The 19,663-nt window shown below is 41.6% G+C and overlaps 1 protein-coding gene across 1 annotated transcript in view; it reads left to right on the top strand.

Moving 5' to 3' along the window:
- LOC138947303 (collagen alpha-1(I) chain-like) overlaps positions 1-19,663 on the top strand; it is a 65,433-nt gene that overhangs the window by 33,949 nt on the left and 11,821 nt on the right. Inside the window, exons 17-36 of the mRNA XM_070318752.1 lie at positions 355-408; positions 1,224-1,331; positions 2,086-2,130; positions 2,987-3,040; positions 3,587-3,685; positions 4,646-4,753; positions 5,282-5,335; positions 6,397-6,495; positions 7,785-7,883; positions 8,725-8,778; positions 9,257-9,310; positions 9,926-10,141; positions 11,567-11,620; positions 12,146-12,199; positions 12,634-12,795; positions 14,231-14,338; positions 14,595-14,810; positions 16,101-16,262; positions 16,872-16,925; positions 17,383-17,490. Coding sequence (XP_070174853.1) covers positions 355-408; positions 1,224-1,331; positions 2,086-2,130; positions 2,987-3,040; positions 3,587-3,685; positions 4,646-4,753; positions 5,282-5,335; positions 6,397-6,495; positions 7,785-7,883; positions 8,725-8,778; positions 9,257-9,310; positions 9,926-10,141; positions 11,567-11,620; positions 12,146-12,199; positions 12,634-12,795; positions 14,231-14,338; positions 14,595-14,810; positions 16,101-16,262; positions 16,872-16,925; positions 17,383-17,490 — 1,962 coding nt within the window. The remainder of the gene's footprint in view (positions 1-354; positions 409-1,223; positions 1,332-2,085; positions 2,131-2,986; positions 3,041-3,586; positions 3,686-4,645; positions 4,754-5,281; positions 5,336-6,396; positions 6,496-7,784; positions 7,884-8,724; positions 8,779-9,256; positions 9,311-9,925; positions 10,142-11,566; positions 11,621-12,145; positions 12,200-12,633; positions 12,796-14,230; positions 14,339-14,594; positions 14,811-16,100; positions 16,263-16,871; positions 16,926-17,382; positions 17,491-19,663) is intronic.

Genomic DNA, 19,663 nt, shown 5'->3' with positions numbered 1-19,663 from the left:
GCCGATTTATTACGTAAACCTCGTCTGTTATCACAATCCTGTGAAATACAAATTTCATCTGTTTACAAGCGCACATTTTCCTTTTGTGTCAAATTCGTAAGTGTAACCATCAATTAATGTTTATACGAGTTGATGTGTTTTAATGTTATTATTATATGTGTTCTGACACAATATAATTTTTCTTTTGAGATTATAAAGTATTATTGTATTGTAATGTATTGTAATATAGTGTATTGTATTGTATTGTATTGTATTGTATTGTATTGTATGGTATGGTATAACATCAGAGTGCAAATATATTGCTTATTTTCCTATATTTCTGAACGTTATGAATGTTCCTGTCTTTACCTTCAGGGCTCAAGAGGTGGCTCCGGTGCCCCCGGACCCGTTGGCGTGCAGGGAGAGAGGGTAAGTGTGTGTGTGTGTGTGTGTGTGTGTGTGTGTGTGTGTGTGTGTGTGTGTGTGTGTATGCGTGTGCGTGCATTCGTGTGTGCGTGCGTTTGTGTGTGTCTGTGTGCTGTCACGTGAGGGTGCACTGATGTGGAATTTAAAGCTGAGATGTCTCATAGTTTTTGACCCTACGAAGCAGAAAATATTAAGATTTGAAAAGAAGAACCAAAAAAAGAAAAAAAACAGATAACATGTTAGACATCTCAAAGAACAAGAAGTACAGCAACCGCCGAAACATAAACAATCACAGCCACTTAAAGCAACAACACTCAGCACTCCAGCTACCACCATCACCCACACAGACCGAGACGCACGAACAGATCTCTGCTGAAACAAAAACTCTTGTTCTCTCTCTCTCTCTCTCTCTCTCTCTCTCTCTCTCTCTCTCTCTCTCTCTCTCTCTCTCTCTCTCTCTCTTTCTCTCTCTCTCTCTCTATCTCTCTCTCTCTCTCTCTCTCTCTCTCTCTCTCTCTCTCTCTCTCTCTCTAGCTCTCTCTCTCTCTCTCTCTTTCAGAAGGGGCTCTGGCCTAAAACTGAATACACTTTCGTTTTCGTATTCGTATTCGTATTCTCTCTCTCTCTCTCTCTCTCTCTCTCTCTCTCTCTCTCTCTCTCTCTCTCTCTCTCTCTCTCTCTCTCTCTCTCTCTCTCTCTCTCTCTCTCTCTCTTCAACATATCCCCCCCCCCAAATCCCACCTTACTGACGAGTCGGTGAGTGCAACTGGCCCGAAGTACTGAAATAAAAGAAGGTATGACTGTCTTGTTCTCTCCAGGGTCTGCCCGGAGGACGTGGCATGCCAGGATCCCCAGGGGCCTCAGGTCCCAAGGGAGAGGATGGTGAAGGCGGAGGTCGAGGTCCTAGGGGAGAATCTGGAAGTTCTGTAAGTAAAATATAACTAGAAAGCCAGTGTTTTTCACAGTCAAAATATTTTATCAATCTTGAAGACATGTCTGTTTTTGTCAGATTGGATTTGATGACTACAAGTTCAATGTGTTTTCTCACAGTCAAAATATTTCATCAATCTTGAAGACATGTCTGTTTTTGTCAGATTGGATTTGATGACTACAAGTTCAATGTTTTTTCACAGTCAAAATATTTTATCAATCTTGAAGACATGTCTGTTTTTGTCAGATTGGATTTGATGACTACAAGTTCAATGTTTTTTCACAGTCAAAATATTTCATCAAGCTTGAAGACATGTCTGTTTTTGTCAGATTGGATTTGATGACTACAAGTTCCATGGTTTTTTTTTACAGTTACAATATTTTATCAATCTTGAAGACATGTCTGTTTTTGTCAGATTGGATTTGATGACTACAAGTTCAATGTGTTTTTTTTGTACAGTTACACTATTTAATCAATCTTGAATACATGTCTGTTTTTGTCAGATTTTGTTTGTAAGATTGGATTTAGATTCGTTTGATTTCATATGTCGGTTCAAGCTGCTAGCTTTACCAAAAAAAACTGTCATTGTGTAAATTACCCTCTTTCTAAGGGCCAATGGCCTAAAAGTAAATGACCTATTGTCTTGTCTTGTCTTAGTTGTTTTGTCTCTCTCTTGTTGAATGTTTCCATTGCATCTGTTCTGTAATTGACTGTGTTCAGTACTATACATGTTACACTTGTTGTTGCAGGGCGAGTCTGGTCGTCCCGGCCCACCCGGTCCTCCTGGCGAAGCTGTAAGTAGACCTTACTTAATAAGATACGATACCAATACATGCATAGCCTGGTGGTGTGACCTTACTGATTTTTTTCCTCTGCTGATAAGACACAGTCACTGAGGCAAACTTTTTTGTCTGAAAATTCGTTGTCATTTCCTAGCGCGACATACATTTATATAAAAGGAAAGACATAACTTTGACATGATAGTATTTGCATGTATCACGAACTTTATTTTCGAACTTTGCTTTAGTGTTGTCAGCCAGGGATTTTCTTTCAAATGGGTGGGTCATGAAGAGAGACCTCGGTTTGTTGAATTTATGTGGTATCATTCAATGACCACCAACAACAGCAAACAGACAGAGGGATGTGGAATGTGAATGTGTGCATATTAGTGTAGGTGTGAAATATGGGGGAAAGACCAGCAGAAAGTGGGACTGGTTGTTGAAAGAAAGAGACAAAGGAAAGACCTTCTTTGATGGTGAAGAAACAGAGCGAGAGAATTAAGGGAGATACAGAGCCAATCAGACGGGCAGAACAGAGCGAGAAAATATGTAAGGGATAGAGAGAACGAAAGGCAGATTGGAAGGGGGGGGGGGAGGGAGGGAGAGTCCTCAACAAACAAAACATTCATCCTGAATCACACTTTGTCTAAACAATGTTGTTGTTGTTTAAAAACGAAAAGAAAAAAACACAAACTCTTTGGTATACACACAATCACAATGACTTTATGTTCCCTGGTTGACTGTATGTTGAAAATGCTAATGGCACACGGACGGAAAGCGCCGTTTCTTTATGAGTCTAATTATGATTAATCAAACATGTTTCAGAATCCAATTATTGAAATCTCTAAACTGTTCTTTGTATATGTTGCAGGGTTCACCCGGTATCCCCGGTCCAGATGGCAGCAGTGGTAACCCCGGTGAGCCTGTAAGTTGATAGTCTGTTTGTTTGTTTGTTTGTTGCTTTCATATGTGTGCAAATCACACATCTATGTTTCAGCGAAAGATTTCCTTTCACCTAACAGAATAAAAGGTAGTTTACAAGTTACAATTATCCAAAGAATGCATTGTTCAGTACAACTCAAATGCCTGAGAGACTCTGAACACGGATTGCATCTCACTACCGGTATATTCTTCTTTTCTTTTCTGTTGTTCTTATTCTATTTCGTTTGGTTCTTTGTTCATTTTGTTTGGATAGGGTTCTCTGAAGGGTCTACACACGATGTAACCAGGAAGCATGCAATTTCCATAAAATGTTTCTGTTGATTTGCTTTATGAAAGCACACGTTATGCATGTTACAGGGCTCACACGACACAAACAGCAAACATGTATTTCCATATTTTTCTGTTCATTTGCTGTATAAAAGTACACGTTATGCATATTTCAGGGCCCACACGATGCGCACAGCAAACATGTATTTCCATATGTGTCTGTTCATTTGCTGTATGAAAGCACACCTTATGCATGTTACAGGGCCCACCAGGAACTGATGGCAGACCAGGAGAGATGGGCCCGTCCGGCCAAGCCGGTCCACAGGGATCACAGGGACCTCAGGGTTCCCCCGGAGAAAGGGTAAGATGGACTTCTTATTCTTCTGCGTTCATGAGCTGAAACTACCAAATTACAACTGTGTTTTTTTCGCATGACTGAGTTTGTACGTGTATGACTGTTTCTACCCCGCTATGTAGGCAGCCATTGTTTGTTTGGACAAGGAGAGGTAATGAAACTTAATATTTAACATGATAATTTTTTTTGCGCTTTCAAAACTTGTCAGAAGAAATTTCAACAGAATCTTTTAAGATTTCAGTTGTTGTTCCACCGTTAGTCAAATATAAAGCAAAAGTTCGTCCTCCCTGGACAATATTTATTTGACATTGATATTGTTGATCTAGAGAGATCTTACCTGAAGAGATTAGACAATACCGCGCGTGGTGTTATGGTTCTTGAGTAAGAAAGATGTTTTCAACATTGCATACCTAGCTCACCTGTACAGATGGCAGATCTCAAAAACACAAGGATGGCTGTGCGGAACAGGAACCCAGTCATACCCAAACTTTACGGACCTGAGACACCAGGGCTAGGATGCACGAACCGAAAGTGGGTGCCACCCAAACGGGAGAGAACAAACTGCGGGTTCTGATTGGTTGAAATCACTACAAATCTCAGTTTCAACCAATCCAACACTGCTGTTGGCTCCCGTTTAGATGGTAACTTTCTTGTGCCCCTCAGCCCCTTAAATGCACATTGTGTTGCATTCCATACAATGTATTTCTGTATTTTATATGATTGAATTTATATTTTTAATGTGCGTCTGTCTTTATGTGTTGTATAAAGGACAGGTTAGAAGAATAGGCTTTGCCTAAAACCTTTATCCTTTTGTAATAAAGTTCTGAGTCTGAGTCTGAGTCTGAGTCAGCCCAGCACTCTGGTCAGATATGGTGGACCTGAAGGAGAAACTGGTGGGTCTGCCGGCAGAGTCCCTGCAAGGAACTGTACTCTTTGCCTCATCATCAACGCATGTTTGTGTTTCAGGGATCTTCTGGAAAGGACGGTCTTCCTGGACCCCCCGGATCTCCCGGTCCTCCTGGTGATGTAGGATCAACTGGTGAAATGGGCCCCCAAGGTCAACCTGGTCCTGAGGTGAGCACAATGTATACTTTAACATACGGTCGTTATCACTCTCTCACACTTTCGACCCCAGGGTCACCCCGCTCATAAAGAAGATCTAAAAACAAACGTTTAACAATGTACTCCCTTTCAACTTGAACTAGTGTCATCGTCCAGTGTGTCTCGTGGGTGTCATCTGGAGCTGAAACAGCTCCCGAAAATAGCGGTTTTCACAACTTGTTTTCGCAACGGTTGACTTATTTTGGTTTTACGTCTGATATCGCTTTTATGATACAAGGAAAACATTTAAAAGAAAGTAGTCGCTTCAAACGGAATCTGAAACAGTATGTCAGAAAATCTTGATTGCAACATGATTTCACTTCAGTGCACAGAAACTGATAAAGATATGTGTGTTTTTGGCAGTCGTGCATCTGTATCATAACCTTAGGGATGCGATGTAAACATAACTTACCAGTGGTCATCATGCATGTCGTAGCCTTATTAAGTTAAGGTACATGTAATGTTCAGGAAAGATTTCATGCTGATTTCTTAACTGTGCAGGGAGAGGCAGGTGAGCGCGGACCCCAAGGAGGTCCCGGTTCCCCAGGCTTCCAGGTAAGATGCAATTTCGTCACTTTGAATGACAATTATCACAGAGTGTTGAATGTTATTATTTTATTTTTGTTTTATTTTTATAATTTTGTTTTTGGTATTTCACTCAGGAGGTTCTAGTATGGTGTGTATTCTTTCCAAATTGGTTTGTACTAAACCAGGCACGTGAATCATTTGCATAAAAGGGCCTGTTTTCTTAAAGAAAAGAGAGAAAAAGCCTTACTACCTGTCTCTGTAACGTGATGTACGATACGTGATCCTTCAGATAAATCATTGATTGACAGAGAGGAAGAGAAAATAGAAAGTTCCCCCTCAGGCTTGCAAATTAGTGTTAACCCTCGGAATTTTAGAGGGGTTGTCCCATGAACACTGATGTTATGGGAAAAGACTGAATGTGGCAGTATAACCATTTCCTGTATTTTGAATCTTTCTGTTTAAACTTCAACTCGCCGTGTGACGCGCGCGATCGTTTATTTGGTCCTTACACTGTTACAAAGAGACGATTTTCCACTGCAGAGAGAATATACAAACTAAAATAAAACCTGAAGGACAATAAAAAAAAAGACACCCAAAATGACTTTACTCACGTTTATACGAAAAAGACGAGACAACTATAAAACAATTTGTTTTTACAAAGTCTTTTGGACTAAAACCCGTTTTGCAGGTTGCCATCTTTCAAAACTTGCTTTTTCAAACTTCACTCACTAACTTGAAATATGAGGAAAGTATGAGCTTGTGGTGACCATTCTTTATTGAGGATGAAAGTCGCTTATTCATGTCAATGCTTGTTATTCTCTCAGGTGCCAGGAGATTGCTTCGGGATAACTCTCACTTCCTCTTGCTACACCTATTATATACATTTAGAGCGCTTACGAACATTTGTTTTTCAGATCCTTAAACAGCGCTCCTCCTCATTTGATTCAGATTTTCACTCACTACATTTATTTATTTATTTATTTTCTTTGGATCAAATTTATTTTGTCAGAAATCTTTTCTTCGCCAGGGCTACTCACAACATATTCCAATGTACAGTGAAATGTAAAATGTACTCACTACATGTTTAGGGTCCACCTGGTTTGCCTGGAGCCCCGGGAGAGGCTGGTCGCGACGGAGAGGCCGGACCCCCTGGAGAAGCTGGAGTACCTGGCGGCAATGGATACCCTGTGAGTGTTACGCCGACTTTTGTTACAGCTTACAAAATGTATTGCGCAGCTCAGGTAGCAAGCTACACTGCCCAAGCTAGCTAAACGTGGACTGTGTAGTCGGGTGATCAATTTGTGAGGCTGGAGTGCCCAGTGGCAAGGATACTGTGAGTGTTGTGCCGACTTTAATTAAACAGTGGAACCCCCTTTTTGGACCGCCCCAATTTAAGATTCCCTCCCTTTAAGTCCATGTTTACCCCCCGCGGGTTAGGGGGAAGAATTTACCCGATGCTCCCCAGCATGTCGTAAGAGGCGACTAACGGATTCTGTTTCTTCTTTTACCCTTGTTAAGTGTTTCTTGTATAGAATATAGTCCAGGTTTGTAAAGATTTTAGACAAGCAGTATGTAAGAAATGTTAAGTCCTTTGTACTGGAAACTTGCATTCTCCCAGTAAGGTCATATATTGTACTACGTTGCAAGCCCCTGAAGCAATTTTTTTATTAGTGCTTTTGTGAACAAGAAACAATTAACAAGTGGCTCTATCCCATCCCCCCTTTCCCCGTCGCGATATAACCTTGAACGGTTGAAAACGACGTTAAACACCAAATAAAGAAAAAAGAAAGTCCATGTTTTCTCAGAACTTTTGTTCATAACATCTGTAAATTTAGTCCCATTTTAAGAATTCCCCCTTTTTTAAGAACTGATTTTTTTTCTCCAGCTTTTAAAGGTCTTTAAAGGGGAGATCCATTGTACCATTAAAATCACCAATCAATGCATGACCTTTGTTGAACTGCCGACTTTTGATATACCTTATGAAATGCAATGTTGAGCAGGGCAGTTAGTAAGCTATGCAGCCCAGACTAACTACACATGGACTGTGTAGTCATGTTATCAAGTTACACCACTATTTGTGTGTGTGTGTGTGTGTTGCAAAATGAAGTCGTCTGATGTTGTGTCATGTGATTAAGACTTTGTGATGATCATGTCTATTGCTTTAGCTGGACATGACGCCATGATATATTTCAACAAGAATACTTTTATGTTTTTATCGTTTGTAAGAAACGTCATGAAGACCGCTTTACATTAGATATCACCTCTTTGGCACTAACGTAATTATAGATCAGCTTACAAATGTTTTTTAACATTTGGCATTATATATTTTTGAATGACATCGTTTGTAAAATAAACCTTTTGACGTAGATATCAGTATAATTCGATGAATAGCTCATCCAAGGTGTGTTTTTGTATTTTCTACCTGCACGCAATGTTCACATATTTTCACAATAATTCTATGTGTAATGTGCAACAGGGAGAGCGTGGATTCCCTGGTGAACGCGGTCCTCAGGGACCTGAGGGAGAACCTGGTCTTCCTGGATCTGAAGGTCCTGCTGGACCTGATGGAAATAGGGTAAGATTTTATCTCATTTCAGTTCATACTTCATTAAGCTTGTGCAGGCTAATAAATTGCAATCTTTAAACATAATCAAAAAACACTAATAGCACTAATTGCTAATTAAAAATAATCTTTGGACAGGACAGAGTAGGTATATATGTAAGATGATTGACAGATATGGCAATACAGAACTGCATGGGACGTAGAGAACACCATAGGCTCGCTTATACGTCTCATTTCATTTCATACTTCATTGAGCTTAAGCAGACAAATGTATTGCAATCTTTGGGACATCAACAATTTTGAATAAGTAGGTATGGAATATGATTGGCAAAAAGGACAATATAAACTGAGCAAGAATAATAGGGAAATGTGAACGCGAAACAACAATTACGAAAAACAGGTCTTCCAACAGCAAAACCAAGTCCAGCGCGGGAGGCTGAACTTGCACGCTTATTATCGAGCTGTAAGCAATATACTTGGTATAACTGGCCGCATCACAAAGATCTACAGCTAAATGTATGTGTTTAGTTTTTTTATGACGAGTAGTGTAGAACTGACTGGGAAGTAGAAGACCATGAGGATCTGTCAACCGCAGTCAAAACACAATAATTGTGTACCTTCTGCCGACCGCTTAGTTCAAACCAATACCTTGCCATACAATGCCACTGGATACAGCAAAGCGCTCAGTGATACATCAGTATTGTTACACTGGTAGGAACTTTGGCCTTCGGTCAGTGTTCGTTCATTAAGGATATGTCTATATATGTATGTATGCCTGTTTCATAGTCGGACATTACATTCACATATTAACAGTTGACAGAAGCACCATACTAACTCTTGTCGTGTTTTGCAGGGTTCACCTGGCGAGGCCGGCCAACAAGGAGAGGTTGGACCTTCAGGACCTGTTGTAAGTACTGTACTAACCTGCGTGCCACTTGATGTATTTTTGTTTTGTTTAAACAGACACTCTATCTAAAACGCTGTTTGAGACACATTTTCTGGCGAATCTGACCTCACGAATTCCAAGGGTTGCTCAATGTGTTGCACCCATAATGGTTTTATCGAAGGAGCTTTCTAACTGTACAAAGAACACCCAAAGTACCCCAAACCGGCGTTTTAAATTAAATGATTGAGTGTTCAAACACGTACTTTAAAGTTAAACTCCTTCCTAGGTAGACTCGCCATCTCAGATCTGTCAAGGATGTTACATGGGATACGACCCACCCTCCACTTAAGTATTTACCTATAATCAACACCATGACTGCTTGTTGTGCTGAGTTAACATTTCTTAATGAATTCCTTCGTTAATACGCCACTAGTCAAGACAGTTCTTAGTGCTATTGTTCTTGTAATGAGATGTAACAGTATGTTTCTCGTGTTTCTAGGGGCCTCCAGGACAGCGTGGAGCTCCAGGACCACCCGGAGAAAAAGGAGAATTAGTATGTATTTGTTTCCCTTTTCTAAAGGGTTGTGTTGCACGTTTTCCAGTGGTCATTAATCATGGTCATTAGTCATTACTTCAAGGACGTCATATATATGAGGCTTCAAGAACAAATCTGCTGATAAACTTGAAATTAATATTTTTTTTAAGAATTATCGAAATAATGATAAACACTCCGCAGCTTATTCCTTTATATTGTTATTGTTTTGCTTCAAAAAACTCTCTCTCTCTCTCTCTCTCTCTCTCTCTCTCTCTCTCTCTCTCTCTCTCTCTCTCTCTCTCTCTCTCTCTTTCATTCATTCCTCTCTGCCCGTTTCTCTCTCCTTCTCTCTCTCATTTTCTAGCCCTTTCCGGCACCCCCCCCCCCCCCCCTTTTTTTTTATTTTTTTTTTACAGTATCGGTCTATGCTCAATTATGTATAGTTTCCACTTAGATTCGCTGAAGTTCTAATAAATTGAATATTATGAATTGAAGAATATTGTCCGCAACTTCCTTATGTTGTCTCTAAGAACAAATCTACTGTGCTCCTTTGTCACGATTGTATGACTCTGTACAAACACTTGAATGAGAAATAAACCGCTGTTTAAACCAAACTCTTCTCGACGTCAACAGGGAGAGGGGGGCAACCCAGGTCCCGACGGAATGCCAGGACGTCCAGGCAGACAAGGAGAGAGAGGCCCCAGTGGAGAACTTGGTCAAGCGGGACCTCCAGCCTCAAAGGGTCAACCCGGTGACCCCGGTTTCAGGGGTCAGAACGGACCGCCCGGAGCCCCTGGTCCTCGAGGAGAGTCTGGACCTGAAGGAGAGCAGGGCTACCCTGGATTACCTGTAAGTTGTTTTCTTTATTGTTTCAATCTATTTTTTTTCTCGATAAAACCTTGTATTTTGACATGTTTTTGTTTAGATTTGAGAATGTATTGCTCGGCCCCATTGACGACATTCCAGCTTACTTCTGCTTTCTTTTCTTGACTGACTCTCAGCATAATGCTAACAAGTCGCGTAAGGCGAAAATACAATATTTAGTCAAGTAGCTGTCGAACTCACAGAATGAAACTGAACGCAATGCCATTTTACTCGTAGCATCGTCAGGCCACCGCTCATGGCAAAGGCAGTCAAATTGACAAGAAGAGCGGGGTAGTAGTTGCGCTAAGAAGGATAGCACGCTTTTCTGTACCTCTCTTTGTTTTAACTTTCTGAGCGTGTTTTTAATCCAAACATATCATATCTATATGTTTTTGGAATCAGGAACCGACAAGAAATAAGATGAAAGTGTTTTTAAATTGATTTCGAAAAAAAAAAATGTGATAATAATTTTTATATATTTAATTTTCAGAGCTTGTTTTTAATCCGAATATAACATATTTATATGTTTTTGGAATCAGCAAATGATGGAGAATAAGATAAACGTAAATTTGGATCGTTTTATAAATTTTTATTTTTTTTTACAATTTTCCGATTTTTAATGACTAAAGTCATTAATTAATTTTTAAGCCACCACGCTGAAATGCAATACCGAAGTCCGGGCTTTGTCGAAGATTACTTGACCAAAATTTCAACCAATTTGGTTGAAAAATGAGGGCGTGACAGTGCCGCCTCAACTTTCACGAAAAGCCGGATATGACGTCATCAAAGACATTTATCAAAAAAATGAAGAAAAACGTTCGGGGATTTCATACCCAGGAACTCTCATGTAAAATTTCATAAAGATCGGTCCAGTAGTTTAGTCTGAATCGCTCTACACACACACACACACACACACACACGCACATACACCACGACCCTCGTTTCGATTCCCCCTCGATGTTAAAATATTTAGTCAAAACTTGACTAAATATAAAAATGTCAATTTACAAAGTATTTGTGCACAAGTGTGAACCTCTAATTGGCCTGTTATTTTGCTAAATGATAATACAGTATCGATATCATGCCCAGAAACGATACAGTCTCATAGTGATAAGCAAAACGCGTTTCTCTAAAAATGGAAAGACCGGCTGCTATTTTGCTAGTTTTTATTTCTATATCGGGAAGGACATTTTGTGAAAGAGAGTTTATATGTATATAAAGGAAGCGTTTCCATCATTCCTTTCGTTTTCGTCAGGACAGGATGTTTAAGCTTGCCTTTGAAAGAGAAGGTTCTTTGCTTATGCTAAAACCTGTGTTCACTGCCGGGAAGAAAGATTGTTTACGTACTGCTGGGTGGAAAAACGTGTCTACTTGCTGACAAATTGCCATAATGCATCTTTTCTAATGCAGGGACCGGCAGGATCTTCTGGTTCCAAGGGTGTATCTGGACTGGCCGGAACCAAGGTAAGTCAGAATTTGTCTTTCATTGAATGGAGCACACACAAAAATGCTTCATCTTTATTCGTTTTATATGAGAGAGAGAGAGAGAGAGAGAGAGAGAGAGAGAGAGAGAGAGAGAGAGAGAGAGAGAGAGAGAGACAGAGACAGAGACAGAGACACAGAGACAGAGACAGAGAGAGAGAATGTGAGAGAGAATGTGAGAGTTAGTGTTTGTGAGAGTGAGTGTTTGTGTGTGTGTGTGTATTTCCGAATCAGCTATTGTATAGGTTTCACTCTGTCTGTCTGTCTGTCTGTCTGTCTGTCTGTCTGTCTGTCTGTCTGTCTGCACTCAGATCTCTGGTGTTTTTGGACCGGCTAATCTGAAATGTGGCGTGCAGCGCGGTAGTGGGGGTGACACCATCGTAGCAAAAAATTAGGTTTCTACATTTAACAGGGAAGAAGAGATCTGATACGCCGTAGACAACATACGGTGATATCGCGGACCTTAACTATAAGTACAACAGCCTCATTGTTCTTATGTTTTCTCAGGGCGAGCAAGGAGAAGCAGGACCTCCTGGTGAACCTGGACGATCTGGACCTCCTGTAAGTACATCGTTAACTTCATGTCTTGTACATTTTTGTTTTTGCCATTGCAAGTGTATCTGTAGTGGGGGTCTCATGTGTCCTTGGTGTTATTTTTGTTGTGGTGGTAGTTTTTTTTAGATGCTCTGCTGCTTCATGCAAAAAAGATATGTGCTAACTCTTTTTCATGGTTATATTGATATTGTTGTTTCAATCCCTCTCAGTTTTATGTCTTGTAAGTGTATTATCAAATTTGATCAAATAGCATAACGGATTTTCACTATTTAAAACAAAATAGACTAGAAGTTTTCTTGAAATAAAAGATGTATTCTTCTTTTAGAATTGTTGTATTTTGGAACAGTAACTTTTTACGCCACTTTTAGGAATCAGATTTGAATTAATCACTTGGAACAAACTCAACAATCTGATTTTGAATTTGTCGATAATTTGAACAGGGTCAAGCGGGTGTACCCGGACGTCGCGGACCCTCAGGAGATCGGGGTGTACAGGGTGTACCCGGAGAGATCGGACAGGAAGGCCGACCTGGTCCCCAGGGACCCACTGGACCTAACGGTCTGCCTGGACCAACTGGATCGCCCGGTTCTGCTGGTATCAAGGTGGGTGACACTTTGACATTGTTGAAAATATTAGAGCTCTGTGTTATTTATTATTATTATTATTATGAAGTCTTATATCGCGCGCGTATCTCCAGACTCGGACTCAAGGCGCAGGGATCTATTTATGCCGTGTGAGATGGAATTTTTTACACAATACATCACGCATTCACATCGACCAGCAGATCGCAGCCATTTCGGCGCATATCCTACTTTTCACGGCCTATTATTCCAAGTCACACGGGTATTTTGGTGGACATTTTTTGTATCTATGCCTATACAATTTTGCCAGGAAAGACCCTTTTGTCAATCGTGGGATCTTTAACGTGCACACCCCAATGTAGTGTACACGAAGGGACCTCGGTTTTTCGTCTCATACGAAAGACTAGCACTTGAACCCACCACCTAGGTTAGGAAAGGGGGGAGAAAATTGCTAACGCCCTGACCCAGGGTCGAACTCGCAACCTCTCGCTTCCGAGCGCAAGTGCGTTACCACTCGGCCACCCATTTAGTGTGTGTCAGGAGCCAAAGAAATATGAGTTTTAGTAGGCCTCTGACGTCACATGGCTCAAAGAAGGAAAATCAAATGTTTAATCCATACGTTGATTCATATTTTTCTTGCTTAAATTATCGTGATGGTACAGTTGATTTTGTTTATTCACGCGTCATTGGGCGGGGATGTAGCTCAGTCGGTAGCGCGCTGGATTTGTATCCAGTTGGCCGCTGTCAGCGTGAGTTCGTCCCCACGTTCGGCGAGAGATTTATTTCTCAGAGTCAACTTTGTGTGCAGACTCTCCTCGGTGTCCGAACACCCCCGTGTGTACACGCAAGCACAAGACCAAGTGCGCACGAAAAAGATCCTGTAATCCATGTCAGAGTTCGGTGGGTTACAGAAACACGAAAATACCCAGCATGCTTCCTCCGAAAGCGGCGTATGGCTGCCTAAATGGCGGGGTAAAAACGGTCATACACGTAAAAGCCGTGGGAGTTTCAGCCCATGAACGAACAAACAAACAAACAAACAAACGCGTCATTGTCGATATGCAATGTTCCTTCGACGTCGTCGACCATAAGAAAGCAACTAAATAAATCTATAGGAACATATTATAAACAACTATAAGAAAAGCATGAACGAATGTAAGAGGAGCTGTACAAGCTATCATTGACACAATCCTAGAGCTTTTAATCTGAATCAAAAGTTAATGAAGGTTAGTTTTATGAAACGTATACTTACAGTTACAGTCAAAATGAAACAGAACAGTTTGTTTGTTTGTTTTTTGGGTTTTAATGTCCTTTCAGCAGAAACAGAACAGACAGCACATCATATTAATGATCAATATGACTTAATACCATTGGATGTTGCCTTGTCTCAACATAAATGTAGTTTTTTTCTCTACTTTTGTTTTGTTCACATTTCCTCTGATTCTGCTGTGTGCAGGGATCCATGGGAGAAACAGGTCGCCAGGGACGAGCAGGATCCAACGGAGCTCCCGGTGTACCCGGTAACTCTGGCACCAAAGGATCCCGCGGTGAAGACGGTATGCCGGTAAGTTGATACAAGCATTTTACAACAAATTGAAAACGTATTATTCTTGCAGTTATGACAAGCATTATAAAGTAGGGAAATGATATTTCTTGCAAGTGTTACAAAATACGAAAAACTGTCTTGCTTTTACCTAAGCGCGAGCATGACAAAGCAGGGACTACTATCTTCCTTGCAATTCAGTGTAAGCGTTACAAAGTATATAAACCAACCATTTTCGCATCTTAAAACAAACTATCCATGTTGCCTTTTTTACCAGGGAGGCGAAGGACCCCCAGGACCGCCCGGCCCACAAGGACAGCGTGGAGAGAACGGCATCCCCGGTGTACCCGGAGAAACTGGCCCCCAGGGCCCAGTAGGACCCAATGGCCCACGCGGCTCTCAGGGCAGAAGAGGCAACGACGGGTTCCCTGGCCAACAGGGCGAGGCTGGACCTTCTGGCGTCCCGGGACAACCCGGAACACCCGGTAGCCCTGTGAGTGAAATTTTGTTGTCGTTCGTAATGATCGTTATGATCCTTAAATCCAAATCCAAAAACAAAGAGACTGCCAACGTTCCAAAATTCAGAATCAAAAAAACGAGAAAGGTAGGTTGTTGGAACGTTTGTTATTGACAAAACAATACATTCATTGTATTATTATATTAGTAAATGTATTGTTTTGTCAATAACAAACGTTCCAACAACCTACCTTTCTTGGGTTTTTTATTCTTAAATCCAAAAACAGACTGCCAACGTTCCAAAATTCAGCCGGAACAGAACTGAAAGGGAGGGCATGGACGAACTTTAACAGGAGTACAAGGATTATAACAAAACACAAGAATGGTAGCAAATTGGAACGTGTATAATGACAAAACAACACTTAAATGTAAATGTAACGTTATTGGTTTGCACTAACAAACGTTCCAATTTCCTACCATTCTTGTTTTTTGTTATGATCCTTATACTCCTGTTCAAAGTTCGTCCATGCCCCGTTGTCCTTTCCAGTTCAGTTTAGAACTACATGAACTGAAAGTGAACCGTCTTATTGTCAGATTGCATGCGCAGTCAGACTTTTCAGGCGCAGTCAGACTTTTCAGGCCCAGTCAGGCTTTTCAGGCCCAGTCAGGCTTTTCTCGATTCAATATTTCCAGAGCCAAACGTTCTTTATCTATGAATATTCATTATTATTGATTTTAAAAGTAAATAAACACTGCATTGTTTTATTTTTTTCTATTTCTCCGTTGCTGTTTATCTCTTTTACTTTTTTCTCTCTATCCTTCCCCACTCTCTTTCTCGCTCTCTGTCTGTCTGCCTGTCTGTTTGTTTGTCTGTCTCTGTCTCTGTCTATCTGTCTATCCACTCTCTCTCTCTCTCTCTCTCTCTCTCTCTCTCTCTCTCTCTCTCTGCCTCTCTCTCTCTCTCCCCTCTCTCTATCTCTCTCTCCCCTCTCTGTCTCTCTCTCTCTATCTCTCTGTCTCTGTCTCTCTCTCTGCCTCTGTCTCTCTGTTTCTCTCTCTCTCTCTCTCTCTCTCTGCCTCTCTCTCTGCCTCTCTCTCTGTCTCTCTCTCTCTCTGTGTCTCTCTCTCTGCCTATATCTCTCTGCCTATATCTCTCTCTCTCTCTTTCTCTCTCTCTTTCTCTTCCCCCCCTCTCTCTCTCTCCCCACTCTACCTCCACCGCTTGTCCCACCCCCAACTGACCTACCACCTCTCCTCCGAACCTCTCTCTTCGCTCCCCCTCTCCCCCTCTCCCCCTTCTTCTCAACTGCTTGTTTTATCTTTGCAGGGCGCCCCTGGCAACGACGGAGCCCCCGGTCCACAAGGCCCAGCAGGAGAATCCGGTCCAAGTGGAGAGCTTGGTCTGCCTGGTGCACCTGGTCTGCCCGGACTGCAAGGTCCATCCGGTCCATCTGGATCCCCTGGGCAATCTGGAGAGCGCGGACCTCGGGTAGGTTTAGTGACGTGTTAATTTGCGGACGAAGAATTTGAAACCTTCTTTTTTTCTGAAACTACTAATTTTGAGGAAAGCTGTGGTTTATTCCTTTGTACAGTGCTAGCTTGTGGACTAGGCATTTTGCAGATGTGATATTCTTTAAGCCTTCATTTGTGCTGAAAGCACTTATAGTGAGGATAGCCGTGGTTTATTCTTTTGTTAAATTCTAGCCCGCCGACTAAGCATTTTCCAAACGTAAGATTCTTATTTGGTTTTTTAATAACTAATAGTGAGAAAAGCTGTAGCTTATACTTTAGTGTAGTTCTGATACTGCTTACCCGACATTTTTAAATTGGTTGTACTTATATTAATCAAAAAAGCTATGGTTTATGCATCAGTGTTGTACTGATACTGATTTGTCGTACTGATATTTATCACAAATTGATCTTTTGCTATGATGTTCGCTACAGCTGGTAAATAAGGCTTAATTAAATGATACAATTTTGTTTAAATCATTCCTGAGGGTTTCCTGAGTTTTTGTGTGTGTAAAACACCGCATCTCAAAAAGGTCTGCTCTCATTTAGAGATAATCTGTTTTTCAATTATCTTTCACACTGTGTTCAGGGAGAGGTCGGACCCGACGGACCCCGCGGACCCACTGGACCCCGAGGAACACCTGTGAGTTGTGTTCAAATCATATGATATGTGTGTGTGTGTGTGTGTGTGTGTGTGTGTGTGTGTGTGTGTGTATGAAGATTAACTTGCGTTTGGGGTTTGTGTGTGAAAGCGTGTGGATGTCTGCGTGACACAGAGAGAGAGAGAGAGAGAGAGAGAGAGAGAGAGAGAGAGAGAGAGAGAGAGAGAGAACTTTTTTTTGAACTTTGAACTTTATTACAGGAAAGATAGCATTAGGTCCGTAGGACCTTTCTTACAGCTAGTCCTGATCTAGAGAGAGAGAGAGAGAGAGAGAGAGAGAGAGAGAGAGAGAGAGAGAGAGAGAGAGAGAGAGAGAGAGAGAAGTATAATTACAATTAAATGAACTTATTGAACATTTTATTTCGAAAGCTCTGTCACCTCCTATCAAGTCACATGCAGTAATTGCTCATTATGACGTATGATTTTATGACGTTTACAGGGCCCTCAAGGCGCCATTGGAGATACCGGAGCTGACGGTGACCTGGGAGAGACAGGAGACAAAGGAAACCCTGGTTACTCTGGTCTGCCTGGTCTGCCCGGGCCTGAGGTATGTCTTCACCTTCGTTTTGTTTTTGTTTTGTTTGCTGAACGCCCAGCCGACCACGAAGGGCCATATCAGGGCGCATCGCTTCACAAGCGCTGGTGTTCTCTGGCTTGTGTAAAAATATAAAAAAATAAAAAATAAAAAATTGATCGCCTTTCCTTTGTGTACGGGCCATGCTTGGGTACTTTGACCGAACTTTCGGATTATTCTTGCGGCTATCATTGCTGCAGCCAACTGCTGCACAGTGCAAATTCACCATTTTCAAGGCGAAGTGTCTGAACTGAAACGCTATATCTCACAGAGCTATCAAAACATGCCCGCATTTTTTGGCAGATCTCGCAAGGCCACGCAAGGCACGGTATCCCAGATTTTTTGCGTGGTTTCGCGGCGCTGGCCGATAGTATAGGGCAAGTCGCCTATTCTCACACAAAAATACTGCACCATCAACTACAAAAAGTACGGGCACTAGTTTACTAGTACCTGTTGTGCACTCCTTGGAATGCAGTGGGTGAAGATAAGGGCAGATGCTTGGTGCATGACTCATTAAACCATGTTCAATTATGGATTTTGGAAGTTACGCTTTTTTTGTCAATCTGAAGGCATGGAATAGCCCATTTTTGATGTGTAAAAGTATAGAATGAAATGTTGATGTCCATGATCCAGAGTATGGCATAACACGTTGATGTCCAAAGTGTAGAAACTCAACTACCTCCCCCTCTCTCCTCTATAATGTTATTTGTTGACACAAAGGCAAAACATGTTGTTCATGTTTTCAGTGGTTTATTCAGGAAGCTGCAAGCGTAGGAAGGCATAGCGCATGCGCGTGCATTATACGATACAGAGCTATGCGACATTTAGGTTTACTTATGTTATGGTTTCGTATACTCGATCGTAGTGTAGGCAATCATATTACATCTCCCTTTCCAAGATAAAAATTCCATACAGGGAGTTATGCTGGATTGTTTCAAACAAATGTCTTTCCTATTTCAATGTTCATACATCAAGAGCACACAATATTGTTGAACATTTCTGAGTCTGTTTTCAGCTTTGGAGTGTTCATGTTACAAGTTTGTATTATTAACATTACATAGTTGCTTCAGGTAAACATGCTGGAAACACGATTTGACTAAAATTGTCTTTGGCACATATGATGACATCTTCTGGAACTGTCTTTGGATTGTTCAGCTGGCTGTGGTCAGATAACAAAAAGATATGGAATATCCAGCTGCTATGCACTATAATGTGTAACCTGCTACACGGTTACTTACATACAGGTGTGACAGCCTACATACTCATGCTGTTCACTTATAACAGGCCATGAATTTCACAACTAAAAGCATACTAATGCTTCTACCAACTTTAAACACAACTGCTCATACCTTGGCAGATACTAGACAAATAGAACAGCCTAGCTACACATGCTGTCTACTTGTGCACAGGCCATGGGTTTATTCTTTATATCTAACAGGTTGGTTGATCTTTCTACCACTACGAGTGAACACAGCAGATGGCTCTGGTGCTGCTGCTGGTGAGGGTGCAGCTGGGTTGTTGACAGTTGGAGATGCTGTGTTATTTACTGGGGCTCTGACTGGGGTGTTGGCTGGAGTGTTGACTGAAGTGTTGACTGGAGTCGGAGTTTTATCAGCAACCGGCGAGTCTGTGTTTTCAGTTAATTGTTGCTGTGGCGAGTTTCTGATGTTGACTCTGTTTCTTCTCATTATTCTTCCGGTTGGTGTTTCTATCAGGTACGACCTTGGTTCCTGACATTTCTCTTTGACCACCGCTTCCTTCCATTTGCTTGAAGGTTGGTCTTGGAATCTGACGTGCTGGCCTGGGGTCAGTTGTGGCAAGTCCTTAGCCTTGGTGTCGTGGTATGACTTCTGGTTGTCTTGGCGGTGCTGTAGTCTTTCGCGAATGAGGTCGTCGGTTGGATTTCCGGTGTGTCGAGTAGGAAGATTTCCACGAGGTTTTCTTCCGGTGATCAGCTCTGAGGGACTAGGAATTTTGGGGGAAACTGGAGTTGTGCGAAGGCACAATAGGGTAAGGTCAGGGTCACTGCCGTCCTGTTTTGCCTTGATGAGAGCTTGCTTTACTGTCTGCACCTGTCTCTCAATGAAGCCATTTGACTTGGGGTAGATGGGGGAAGAAGTGACATGGTCAAAACACCACTCCTTGG

Source organism: Littorina saxatilis, linkage group LG14, assembly GCF_037325665.1.
Source record: "Littorina saxatilis isolate snail1 linkage group LG14, US_GU_Lsax_2.0, whole genome shotgun sequence".
Taxonomy (NCBI): domain Eukaryota; kingdom Metazoa; phylum Mollusca; class Gastropoda; order Littorinimorpha; family Littorinidae; genus Littorina; species Littorina saxatilis.
The sequence above is the reverse complement of the archived record's forward strand: the minus strand, read 5'-3'. Positions and strand labels throughout refer to the sequence as shown.